The sequence below is a fragment of the Schistocerca piceifrons genome, chromosome 2 (assembly GCF_021461385.2).
Source record: "Schistocerca piceifrons isolate TAMUIC-IGC-003096 chromosome 2, iqSchPice1.1, whole genome shotgun sequence".
NCBI classification, from domain to species: Eukaryota; Metazoa; Arthropoda; class Insecta; order Orthoptera; family Acrididae; genus Schistocerca; species Schistocerca piceifrons.
The window spans coordinates 767,178,893-767,192,635 of record NC_060139.1 but is presented as its reverse complement, the minus strand read 5'-3'; the positions used below and the strand labels follow the sequence as shown (position 1 = coordinate 767,192,635).

Sequence of the window (13,743 nt, the reverse complement as noted above, 5' to 3'; positions counted from 1 at the left end):
TTGGTTCTTATTAATATCAATAGTTCACTCTGCATCAAAGTCTGCACCACAATGAACCATCCTGCAAATTAAAACTGTGTGCATAACTAGGATTTGAACTGCACTGCACCACCTCATATACTTCATGGAACTCAAAAATCTAGGATTTAATTCTGGTCAGGCATATAGCTTTTATCTGTCAGATGTTTATATTTCTTATTATTTTGTTGCTTATTTACTATTTGTTTCTTGAAGAAACAAACAAATTAAAAATAGCATTATTTGAAAGTTTTAGAGCAGTAACAGGATATTCAAGTTCAGGCCATAAAAAATATTTAAATTCTAGAACTCCATTACATATAAATGCCACTTTTAACAAAACATGCAAGTGTGAATGGCTATCAGAGGAGGGGGGAAGGATGAATTTAAATCTGTAACCCGTATAACTTAAACCAGCAAACCTCATAAGCTAATTTCTGCATAAATCAATTTATTTTCACTAATAAACACTTGCTCTTACATGCTGTTTTCCCTTCCACTAGCAAAGCTTTCAGATGCTAGACATAGGTAAAGACTCCAACAAAAGTTTTGTTAATTTAACTAGTCCCTCCCAACTTACACTTTCTCTCTCCACAATTTTCCTTTTATTTCTTTATTTTCAGTTAACATTTTCTCTCTGTTCATCTATCTGTTTATGTTTCAGATTTAAACTTATTTTGCCCCCTTCTTCTGCTCTCAATTACACCTGCCACCATCCACCATCATGACATTTGACATCTACTGCTGGGTATTGGCCTCCTTCACACATATCCAGACATCACGTCTTCAGCTATACACATACACTTCATTCCTGTATGTGTTCAAATGTCGTCTATTTACCTTTCATTTCTGCATATATTGGAAGCTTAGTTTTGTAAAAACTATACAATTTACTAAAAGCATTCCATGCCATTTTTACTCTTATGTTTATTTCTACAGCAGCTGTCTACAACTGTCATAAACAGGAAAACTTATCAAATGGTGCTGGGTGTTCACTGTAAATCTGCACTATTCCCTTGTCACCAAATTTATGGGCAATTATTTAGTCTTATTATAACTGATTTTCACACCCACTTTCAAATTTACTCTACTAAGTTCTTCCAATGTTGAAGCTTCTGTTCATTAGAGGCAAACAGTATAATGTCATCATCAAAGCAAATAAGTAGGATTCTCAGCCACTTATGTAGTAGCTCACTGAAACAGAGCATTTTTCCAGACAGTCTGAGAATACACTATTGTTCAGCCATTGCATAAAAAAGGGGATACGTCTGATGCTAACAACTACTGCCCACTCTTACTTCCGACAGCTTTATCTAAAATTCTTGAAAAAGTAATGTATTCAAGATTAGCATCACATATTTATAAAAATGAAATACTAACAAAATGTCAATTTGGTTTTCAGAAAGGCTTTTCAACAGAAAATGCTTTCACTGATCAAATAATAAATACATTGAATAACTGAACATCACCCACTGGGATATTTTCAGATCTCTCAAAGGCTTTTGATTGTGTGAATCATGAAATTCTTCTAAATAAGCTAAAAATCGTGGTATGTGTGGAACAGTGGACAAATGTTTTAATTCATACTTAACTGGAAGAATGCAGAAGGTTGAAATTAACAGTACATATAGTCTGCAAAAATCAGCAGAGTCTTCTAACTGGGGAGGTATCAAGAATGGTGTCCCACAGGGTTCAGTCTTTGGTCCCTTATTGTTCTTAATATATATTAACGACTTGCCACTATATATCTGTGAAGATGCAAAGTTAGTACTTTTTCATGATGATACAAGTATAGTAATCACACCCAGGAAGCAATAATCAGCTGAGGAAATATAAATAATGTCTTTCAGAAAATTATTAAGTGGTTCTCTGAAATGGACTCTCACTAAATTTTGAGAAAACACAGTTTATACAATTCTGTACAGTAAATGCCATAAGACCATTGATAAATATAGACTATAACCATAAGTCTGTTGCTAATGCAGAATACTCCAAATTTTTGGGTGAGTGCATTGACGAGAAATTGAATTGGAAGAAACACATTGATGATATGCTGAAACGGTTAGGTTAACCTACTTATGCTATTAGGGTTATTGTAAATTTTGGTGATAAATATATCAGTAAATTAGCCTACACTGCCTATTTTAATTCACTGCTTTCATATGGCATCATATTTTGGGGCAATTCGTCATTAAGAGAGAAAGTATTCATTGCACAAAAGCATGTAAAAGGAATAATAGCTGGAGCCCACCCAAGGTCACCTTGCAGACGTTTATTTAAGGAACTTGGGATATCCACAGTACCTTCATGATACATATATTCACTTATGAAATTTGTCACTGATAACCCATCCCAATTCAAAAACAACAGCGAAGTGCATAGCTACTACACTAGAAGAAAGGATAGACTTCACTATTCTGGATTAAATCTCACTTTGGCACAGAAAGGGGTGAATTATGCTGCCACAAAAATCTTTGGTCATTTGCCAAATAATATTAAAGGTCTGACAAATAGCCAACCAAAATTCAAAAGGAAATTAGGAGAATTTCTGAATGATAACTCCTACTCAATAGATGAGTTCTTACATATGACTGTAAAAAAATAAATAACTAAATAAATAAAAAGAAAAAGAAACTAATTAATTATTTTGTGTAAAGAAAACTTATGTTAAAGTGACACTTTCCGCATCATTATGAAATGTTGTATTCATGATCTATGGAACAAGGATTAATGTTTGTATGTAAGGTGATTCAGATACATTTCATAGACATATTCCTTCTTCAGAAGCCCAGTTTAAAGATCTGAACACTACTTCTATGACTGCTAAGAATAGTTTAACTGATGTGTAATCTCTTTGTGTGACTACTCGTTTAATTTTGAATTACTCATATTGTGATTAAGTCTAACAGAAGCTGCAGTACTGGCACTAATTCTTCAGTATAGCAATATATTTAGACTCTGTGCCCTGCTTTTAAAGGGCTGTTAGAACAGATTTCATTAAAACTAACTCAAAGTCATTCTCAAAAGCTCTGATTAGCACACACAGGGTCAAGTCATAATCATTTCCCAGGTATAAAATTTTGCTCATGACTTGCAAATAGTGTATTTGGCTGTAACTACTTTAAAAGTAGCATGTTCCCTTGCCTGACTGAAGTCAAATTTTCCTATGCATCTAATGATAATTTTAGGGAATAACTTGTACAGTATACAGAGGAGTCTAATAGGTCCCCGTTTTTCTCTTTTCTTTTCTTTTCTTTTCTTGCAAAATAGACCCACTGTAGCATTGTGATCCTTCTGGCCTTCTCAGTAAAATGATGGTTTACAAGTTTTTGGGGTTGTAGCCATGCTGTCATTTTGGTTTCAACAACTTCCCTAGCCGACAGGTACTGAGCATAAATTTTGATGCTCAGTGTTGTCTCCTCATTGTTAGCTACTGTGACAATTACCTTCTCAAACGTTGGAATGTGTTGTCCATAAAACATAAATTCCTCATTTGTCTTCTGAGTTCCTATTATTATTCGCTTAAAATTTCTATCTTGTCTTTAGTAGTTGCCTTACTCATCCCCAATCCCCTCCCCCAACATCTATTGCTGTTTAAATGATTTTTTATGTATGCATGTATTCTTTGTAGCTGGATTCAAGGATTGCTTCGAATTATGTGCTACTAATTTCCAGCAGTTCAGTATTAGTAAGCTGGAAATTTGATAATACACTGCCTGTCAAAATACGTGAAGCATCTAGAAGATATAGTCAGATGGCAATGTAACACACAATTGATGAGTATGCACATGATTTGACTTTTAATTCTCTGTGACAGGCAGAACAACCACCAGTGTGTATTAGTCTTGATCATGTTTAATGCTGTTACCAAGCCTGGCAGGGTACGTAGAAGAGAGGGGAGGGGGCTGGGGGAGGCAAACTGTGTCAGATGGTGAATGATAATTGTTAAGGACACGGAGGATGTGATAGCTGTCCAATGTTGGACAAAATGGGAGTGCAAACGCAGGTGTATTCAGTGTTAAGGTTCTGTTCAACCACGTCTGACTCCCACAAGGCATGATTGCCATATTGTGCACCAAGCACATCATAATCCCTTCAGATCATGCCTGCCATCTCGGATCAAGTACAGGACTCCCTGCAAAATTCTGTGCCAACCCACACCATTGGTTGGAGATTAGCACCAGCCAGAAGAGGGAATTACCTTTCCATGCAAGGGCTGACATTAACATCACAACACAAATGGTTGCATTTGGAGTGCTGAAGAATGGGGTCACATACTGTTCAGCAATGATTCGCACTTCTGCACTAGTTCTCATGACCATTGTCAGCGAGTATGATGTTGACTGAGGAAGAGGATCCATTCTTCTAGTGTTTTGAAGAGGCACATTGATGTTACTCCTAGTGTCACAGCAGGGGGAGCATTGGGTACAACTTCAGGCCATGGCTGATAGTGATTGAGAGAACTCTTATGCCACAATGGTAGACATGGACATCCTGAACCCTCATGTGCCATCTCTCATGCAATGGTATCTGGCACCATTTTTCAGCTGGACAATGCTCATCCACACTCAGCATATGTGTCTATGAACTGTCTACATGATGTTGAGATACTCCTGTGGCAAGCAAGAATGCCAGATCTGTCCCCAGTAGAAACAATGTCAATTCCATCTCAGAGCCAGTCTTCGGGATATCACCAGTTATTGAGTAACTGAGCACACACTCTCTCTCTCTCTCTCTCTCTCTCTCTCTCTCTCTCTCTCTCTCTCTCACGTGCATGCACGCTTGCTCATGCATGTACATGCATTTGCTCTTGTTCTTGTGAACTCTGAAGTATAGACTCATTTTCTGTCTTCTGTAGTTTCAAACATCCTACTTCATATTTTAATAAATCTCTGTTCTTAATGTGATGTCTGGTAGGATATTTCTGTATGGCACCATAAGAAGGAAATTACCTTATTATATAACTTGTTTGAATGCCCTGGAGAAAGCTTTGAGATTACCTGGAAAAGATATAAGAACTTTAGCCAATACACCAATCAAAGAAATTAGAAAAGGACATGCAAATATCCCACATTTTTAGTTATTGTGACATCTATCTTTCAGCAACAACATATGAATTTAATCAATAAGGATAAGAGCCATATATTAAAATCGACCAAACAGAATGCACATTAAGAGAAAAAAAAAAAAAAAAAAACTGAATGAGGTATGACCTAAGGAAATTAAGATGATGTGACTCAAATAAAACACTATATATAGAACTTACATTTCTTACTGATCTCAACACTTTGTATTTGTATTCAATTAGCAGCGTTGCTAAGAAAAATAGTATTCCTTCCATAAATAAGCAAAAGAAATTTCTTCCTAAGAAATCCCATGAGAACACATTCAACTGCGTACTGATACCTGAAAATAATTAACAGTCCTATCAGAAAACTAACAGAAATTCCAAGAAGTAAATAATAAACAAAGATAAGGTAATCAGTTGTCTGTAACTGATTGATGTATGATGCTTAGTAATATGTAACAGTGTGGGGACATAGCAGCTTCCATTCCACCTTTCATTTTGATATTTAATTACATTCACTAAAGCACACAAATACAGGAGGCTGCAGAAAAACTGGCTCAGTTTGAGTGATGTGGTTGGGCAATGGGGTGTAGGAAATTCATTTGACAACTAGAAGGTCTTAAGGCTTACGGGGAAAGGAGGGAATGAAGAGGTAATATGAAACATGACTCAAATGGAACCAGGTGTGTCTCAGTAGCATTGTCAAAATGAGACTGAAGAGAATGACAAGGTGACATCACAAAACTGAGCAACAAAGAAAGAAATGGAGGGGGCGATAGGGGGGATGCAAGCACAATGTTTAGGCAGGGTAGATTTGTGGAAAATAACTTTTATGGTATTCCCATGCTGTATCCATTACTGGAACTCTATACAGTGGATCTTGCTCTTCAGAATCATATTACACTGTGATTATACCAATCTACTTTCTCCAGACACAGCTCCCTTTAGTGATCTTTCCACTAGACAATCATCTTAATGTAGTGCTTACTCTTTGAATTCAGATAATTTGTTCAGTACTGTCATTTGTGTGAACATACACTGGTGGTGAAGACTCAAGTAATCTGAATGCGAAATACAGAGAAACAGAGCACAGTCAGGAATAATCCACTACAGTAACAGCAGCAACTTGTACTACAATTATGACTCCAGGAGCATCAAGACAAATGCTATCAGCAAATGGTGCTACTGAACTGGATCATGCTGCAACACTGATTACAATAAGCAGCACCGTAGATGGCTATACCCACATCTTTGTCCACATTAAACCCATCAATTACCAATAGTACCTGTTTTTTGACAGCTGTAATCCCTTACACTCAAAAAAATCTCTCCCATAGAGCCTGGCCTCCTAAGGTCTGTGTATCTGGAGTGACAAGAACTCTATTGCTCAATATGCTGGGGGTCTCACCAAGCACTTCACAGACAGGCACTATCCCCCAGACCTAATCCACAAACAGATATCCCATACCATTTCCTCCCACACACTCAAAACTCCCAACAGCCCCAAGAACCAGCTATGGAGGAGTGGCCCCTTCATCACCCAATTCACCCCTGACTGGAACAATTGAACCATGTCCTTTGCCATGGCTTTGATTACCTTTCATCATGTCCTGATATGAGGTACATCCTATCCAAGATCCTTCCTGCCCCTGCTGAAGTGGTATTCCATTGCCCATCCAACCTCCACAACATCCTAGGCCATCTTTAAGCCACTCCCAACCCCGACTCCTTGCCACAGGAATCATATCACAGTGGAAAATCCTGGTGCAAGACCTGCCCAATCTATCCACCCAACATTTCCTATTTCAGTCCCATCACAGGCTTACGCTATGTCATCAGATGCCAGGCTACCTATGAGAACAGGCATGTCATATACCAGCTCTGCTGCAATCGTTGCACAGTTGTTTGTATTTGTATGACTACCAAGCAGCTGTCTGCCAGAATAAATGGTCACCACCAAACTGTAGCAGTGTGCAAAGTAGGCTACCATGTGACACAACAAGCAGCTGAACACAACATACTTGATTTCACTGGCTGCTTCACCATCTGAGCTGTCCAGATCCTCTCCTCCAGCACCATCTTTTCTGAACAGCACAAATGGGAGTTATCCTTAACAGACTCTCCACTCATGAAATTCTCCTGGTCTCGACCTGCTGTAACATTCTGCCCCACACCCTTCACCCAACAGTTTTCACCACCTCTGTTCTGTCACCTCCTCCCTATTCTTGTGTCGTCCTCTGGCTAACATACCTGCCCACCTTTCCCCTTCCCCACTCCTTACCGTTTTTGCCCCCCTCCCCCACTTACAGTGCACCTCCTGGAAGCCTAATCCCTGCGTGCTCTGCGAGACAGTGTTCTTCTCTCACTCCACCTGTACCTTACTATCCCTTCATCTTCTGCACCATCGCCCCTTCCAAATTGCTGCTTCCGTTCTATGTGATAGCTGCATTTTGGTCTGCCGAGCTGCCAGAGATGTCAGTCACATGTGTGTGATGTGTGCTTGCTTCAATGAATGTGTGTGTGTTTCCTTTTCTGATGAATGCTTTGGCCAAAAGCTAAAGCATAAGTGTCTTTTTGTTGTGCCTGTCTGCCGCTCAACATGTCATCTGTACAGTGAGTAGTAACCTATATTTTTATATTGTTAGGCTGTAGTAATATACACATTGACTTCCTATTAAATGAATTAACTAAATTGTGTTTGCAATGTAAATACTAACCAATTCTATTGGCATGGTACACAAAAAATATCATATCACAGTTGTTTAACCTGACATTAGGTATGGTATAGTTTCCCGGGGAAGCTCAAATAGCAAACCTCGAATACTGAAACTACAGAAGAAAATTGTCAGACACATGTGTACTGCACAGAAAAAAATCATTCTGCCCATTATTTTGGAAACTAAAAACCCTAACTCCTCCCTCTGTATACATTTATGAAATTGTAATCTTCTTATGCACCAGAGAAAATTTATTTAAGAAAAACACATACAACATGAGACACAAAGAGAATTTTATGCAAAACACACACACACAAATCAAAATTATATCCAAAGATTCCACAGTATATGTGGATGAAAAAATACAATCTGTCTCAAAAATACTTCTTCAAACAGATTTTTTTTTTGGAGAGGGTCCACCTTGAGCAAAAAGAATTTCTTAGAATGAAATTTTCACCCTGCAGTGGAGTGTGCACAAAACTGTGTGCCAGACCGAGACTTGAACTCGGGAGCTTTGCCTTTCGCAGGCAAGTGCTCTGCCAACTGAGACACCCAAGCACGAATCAAAACCTCTCCTCACAGATTTAATTCTGCCACTACCTTGTCTCCTGCCTTTCAAACACAGAAGCTCTCCTGCACAACTTGCAGAACTAGAACTCCTGGAAGAAAGGATACTTTGGAGACTCGGCTTAGCCACATCATGTTTCCAGATGAAATTCTGGTGGAATTAAAGCTGCGTGGATGGGTCTTCAGTCGTGCTTGGGTAGCTCAGTCGATAGAGCGGTTGCTCGCAAAAGGCAAAGATCCTGAGCTTGAATCTCGGTTCAACACACAGTTTTAATCTGCCACGCAATTTCACACAATTTCTTATTTTTTCTTTTATCCCACAGACCTGTTTCGCTGAAGTTACAGCATCATCAGTGGGTATTATGTTACCTTCTACAAAACATAAAAAATGCTTTTTACTACTAGTACACACAGAAAATTTGAGTTTACACATACATATTTACATATTTAAAGAAAACAGATAAAATTTTGTTTATATACCTTGTTACCACATGCTGTAGATTTTCTGTAATTCAACATAGTTGTTTTGTTTCATAGTTTCTCATCTGCAACCATATAAAACTTAATGTAGAGCAGTTATTTTCAATTACTTCTGCCAGTTTCCCCATTACTTTCACTGTGAAGGCCTACACTAAGTAACTTTTCATGTCGCTGTTTACAAACAACAACTGTGTGTGTGTGGAGGGGGGGGGCTGTTGCTGCATTTGAGAATTTTCGGGTCAGTGTTGATGCTTGTTGAGCTGTGTTTCGTGTCCATAAGGTGTTCAGCAAATGTAGAATGACAGCTGTTTCTTTTTAATGCTCTTCTGTGCTTTTGTATGTTTGGTATTAAAGTTTCCGCTTGTCTGCCCTATATAGATTGATTTGCAGTCTTGGCATGTTAGTTGGTATGTACCACGTGTGTTGCATTTGTCTGTGCTTGTGATGGTTGCTCTTAGTTTTCCCTGTATTGAGTTGCCTGTCCTGTAGGCTGTATTGTATATATGGACTGTTTTGTTGTTGTAAGTGGGAGTGTACCATTTGCTTGTTGTCATGGGTGTTTCTTGTTCGTGTGTTCTCGTGTGTCTCTATTTACATTCTGTGTGTCTATGTTTCTAAGTTGGTGACTGGTTGATTGTTTTTGTGTGCTGAGTATCCCCTTTATTTTTGCTTTAATGTTGTGATTCAGTTGTTCGTCGTTCATCTACTTACACCTTCTTCTATGTGACATTATTCTAACTGCCGGGATTCCTCACTTCTGGTTAGCACCTGTCCCATATAGTCGTCGTTCACGCCATCAGGATGTAACGGAAACACAGTGTCCATCATCACCTCACCCCCATGCACCAGGCAAAATGGCATAAATGCTGTGGTGTCTCGTTTGGCAGTGTTGTAGGCAAACGTCATGAAAGGTAGCACCTCATCCTAGTTGCTCTGCTCAACACTGACGAACTTTGATAGCATGTCGGCCAAGGTCTTATTAAGCCATTCAGTAAGCCCGTTAGTTTGCGGATGGTAGGCAGTTGTCATGTGATGAGTAATGTTGCTCTGACAGTTTATCTCTGTCACAAGATTCGATTGAAAAACTTTCCCTGGCACGGTGTTTTAATACAATGTCTTCTATGAGGAATTTGGCTACCTCAAAAGCTTCAGCTGTTTTCACCGCTTTTGTAATAGCATAGCATGTCAGATAATCAGTGCAAACAATGATCCATCTATTGCCACTAGCAGACGTTGGACATCGTCCGAGGATGTCAATCCCACCAAGGCGTTTCGGCTGGTGGAATTGGTATGAGTTGGCCAGATTGTTTCTGAGGAACTGCCTTTCTCCTCTGGCACTCTCGACAGTGTGACATGTAGTGACGGACCCTACTAAATAAACATGGCCAGAAAAATCTCTTGGGGATCCTATCATATGTCTTAATAAATACTAAATGTTGGGTCTCAGGTGTGTCATGGAATTTCTGTAGAACATCTAAGTGCATGTGTTTAGGAATCACTAGTAGCCACCTCTTTCCAAACGGATCAGAGTTTTTCTTGCAAAGTAATCCATTAACTACCTTAAATTGTCCTTTCACATCCTCCAACAGATTTAAGGTACGCATAATTTGAGATATCTTGGCATCCTCCTCCTGCTCAGCAGAGAGATCCTGGAGTGCAGCGAGACAGTCACTATCTTCATCAAAGTCTAGATGGTCTTGCACAGGGTTTCTTGAGAGACTGTCAGCTTCTTGGAGTTTTCTTCCACTTTTGTACATTATGGTAATGTCATACTCTTGAAGACGTAGTGCCCACCTGGCGAATCATCCTGTTGGATCCTTAAGACCTGTCAACCAACAAAGTGAATGATGGTCTGTAACAACTGTGAATGGCCATCCATAGAGATACTGTCAAAATTTGCATGTGGCCCAGCAAGACATTATCTTTCTGTAGTTGAGTAGTTTCTCTCGGCTTTGGTAAGTGTCCTAGAAGCATAGGCATATAACCTTCTCTTTTCCATCTGAAATTTGCATCAGAACAGCACCGATCCCATACCCGCTGGCATCTGTGTGTAGTTCTGTAGGTGCTCTCTCATCATACAGATCATGTACAGCGTCAGTCATCAGAACTTTTTGCAGCACATCGAAAGAATCTTGTTGAGCATCACCCCAGATAAATTCAGCATTGGCTTTTAACAACTCTTGGAGTGGACTGGCTTTGATACAGTAAGTCTTTGATAAAATGATGGTAAAAACATAATCTGAGGAAGCTTCTCACATCTCTAATACTTTTAAAAATAAGAAATTCCGTTATAGATGTCACCTTTCCTGGGTCTGGCCACACACCTTCGTTTGACACATGGTGTCCAAGTATTTTGATTTCTTTTGCTCCAAAGAGACACTTTCTTGTATTAAGTTTCAGTCCGCCTTGTTGGAGACACTTAAGAACGGCCCTCAGTATTTTTATGTGTTCGTCAAATTTCTCTGAGAACACTATAATGTCATCTAAATAAAAAAGACACATCATCCACTTCAGGTGACTTAAAAGATTATCCATCATCTGGTCAAATGTTGGTGGTGCATTACACAAACTGAACAGAATTGGCTTAAAATCATACAGGCCCTCAGGGGTGATGAATGCAGTTTTCTCACGATCAGCCTTATCTACTTCGATTTGCCAGTATCCTGAGTACATGCCATGGTTGAGAAAAACTTAACCCCCATCAGACAATCCAGTGTATCATCAATTTGTGGAAGAGGGTAAACATACTTTTTAGTTATCTTATTAAGCTTCCTGTAATCAACACAAAGGTGCCAACTGTCATCCTTCTTTCTGACGAGGACCACTGGTGACAACTGTGGGCTCTGCGAAGGCTGAATGATGTCATTCTTCATCATTTTCTCTACCTCGATGCGAATTATTCAAGGTTCCGTTGCTGACACACGGTATGCTCTCTGGGTTATTGGTTGATGGTCTCCAGTGGTAATCCGGTGCTTCACCATCGATTTGTCTAATTTGCTCTTCACCTGAGGATTGAAGCATTCAGAGAACTCTTGAAGAATGGCAAGTAGCTCCTTCTGTTGTTCCTTAGTGATATGTACATGCGTCTTGGAAGGATCTGCGGTCCTTGGCGACAGTTAACTATCCACAATTCACTGAATCTGAGAATGAATGTCGTGACTACACTCTTGCAAGATTATGAATTCTAAGGGCTGTGTATGGCCACTTATACCCACACGAATGATACATCTTCCTGTAGGTTTTACATATTTTCCATTAGCCACTTTCAGCAGAGATGTTTTGCTGTCAATGAATCAGTTTTCTGCGACTGATGATGGTACTTCTCCGAAATGACTGAATATGATGCTCCACAGTCCACACGAGCTTGGGCTGGTCAGCCATCCATGAGGATATCGATGTAGTTTCCTATCATTTTTGTAGTGATCGATGGCAGAGGATTTTTCTCTTCAGCGGCCTCACCTCCAAGGAAGATTACACCCTTTAGTTTTCCATGTTGCAGCGGCTAGGTGATTGGCTGAAGCTTCTAAATGGTGATAGAGACCTGGATCGGCGTGTTACGGAGCATCCTCTCCAGCGGCTAGCTTGCAGCGATGGTGACTTACATCGTCCTGCACCCACATCTTCTTGTTCATCTTTGTTGTCCCGGAGTCGGCATAGGCTAAGATTGGTCTGCTGTCTTCTGTCATGGGCATCATCAAATATCCGCCACCTTTCTCAACAATAGCACACCACATATCCCAATCGTCAAGCAGTGGAAACATACTGGTTGACTGGTTGGATATCCTGGGTCCTTCAGATGTCAGTCTTCCTTGGTGCCCAAACAAGCTCCTCATGCGACATTGTAGGAACATAACTTCGCCTGGGTCCTGACCTTTCACCATTTTAAAGGGAAATGAAAGACGAGAGAGTGGGTTCAATGTCTGTTCCACTTTCTCCCTTACAACCTCTTGAAGCGTCTCGGTTTTTTTGTTCGCCGTGCAATTCAAGTGCCTTCTGAACTTCCTCTTGCACTATCTGACAAAGAACACTCGTGAAATCAGTTTATTCCTCCATCACAGACATCGATATGACGTTTGGAAGCCATTCAAACTGCTTGCGTGTAATTCTTTTTTGATGCATTGTCTCAATATACTGGCACCATTTTATGAAGTCGTCTGCTGTCAAAACCTCCTTCAGGAGTAGGGCTTGACACGTGTCCTCAGCAACACCCTTCCTGAGATGTGCAACCTTATCTTCCTCTTTCATTCTAGGATCCACTATTTTACACAGCTCCAAGATGTTTTGAATGCTGTCGTTTCTCCTGGACACTGTGCCCTGCACTTTAATTTATCTTCAGCTTGCACTTCTGTCATTGTGTGTCACCGAAATACTTGCGCAGTTCCGCCTGGAATATTTCCCAGCTTGTGAACTTCTCCTCGTATTCATAACGCCCTCCATGTAGAAAAATACATTAGCCAAACACACAGTGTCATCCCATTTGTTAAATTTGGCTATATGCTCATATACCTCCAGCCACTTGTTTGGATCCTGGCCATCGTCACCAGAGAACCCGGAAGGATGTCTCATGTGGTGGCACACAGTTGCTGCCGTAGTAACATCCTCTTCTCCTCTGTTCCCAGTAGATAGTGATCTTAAGTACATGTGTATAGCAGTTGATTGTCTGTATTTCACTTTTGTAGTTTTCTTCACTGAGTGGCGTTTTGTTCAGTTTGCGCAGTATATATTGGAAACTGGCTAGTTGGTGCACAATCGGATGATTAAAGTGTTTGTGTATGGCTGTGCTGGTGGCAGTGACTTTCCTAAATATGGAGATTAGTTGATGGTTGTTGTCTCTGTGTATTGTGAGGTCAAGGAAATTTAACATTTTTTTCATTTTCTGTTTCTATAGTGAAT

At 39.8% G+C, this 13,743-nt stretch overlaps 1 protein-coding gene across 3 annotated transcripts in view; it reads right to left on the bottom strand.

The window, feature by feature from the left end:
* LOC124777985 (ATP-binding cassette sub-family A member 7-like) overlaps window positions 1–13,743 on the bottom strand; it is a 594,849-nt gene that overhangs the window by 73,981 nt on the left and 507,125 nt on the right. For 2 of the 3 annotated variants that reach the window (XR_007015818.1, XM_047253552.1), the window contains exons 39-40: window positions 5,285–5,424; window positions 4,971–5,018 (exon numbers count right to left, since the gene is read on the bottom strand). Coding sequence is in view for 1 of the 3 variants with exons in the window: in XM_047253552.1 (XP_047109508.1) it covers window positions 4,971–5,018; window positions 5,285–5,424 (188 nt within the window). In the remaining 2 variants the exon portion in view is untranslated. The remainder of the gene's footprint in view (window positions 1–4,970; window positions 5,019–5,284; window positions 5,425–13,743) is intronic. The other variant, XR_007015819.1, reaches the window with a different exon arrangement.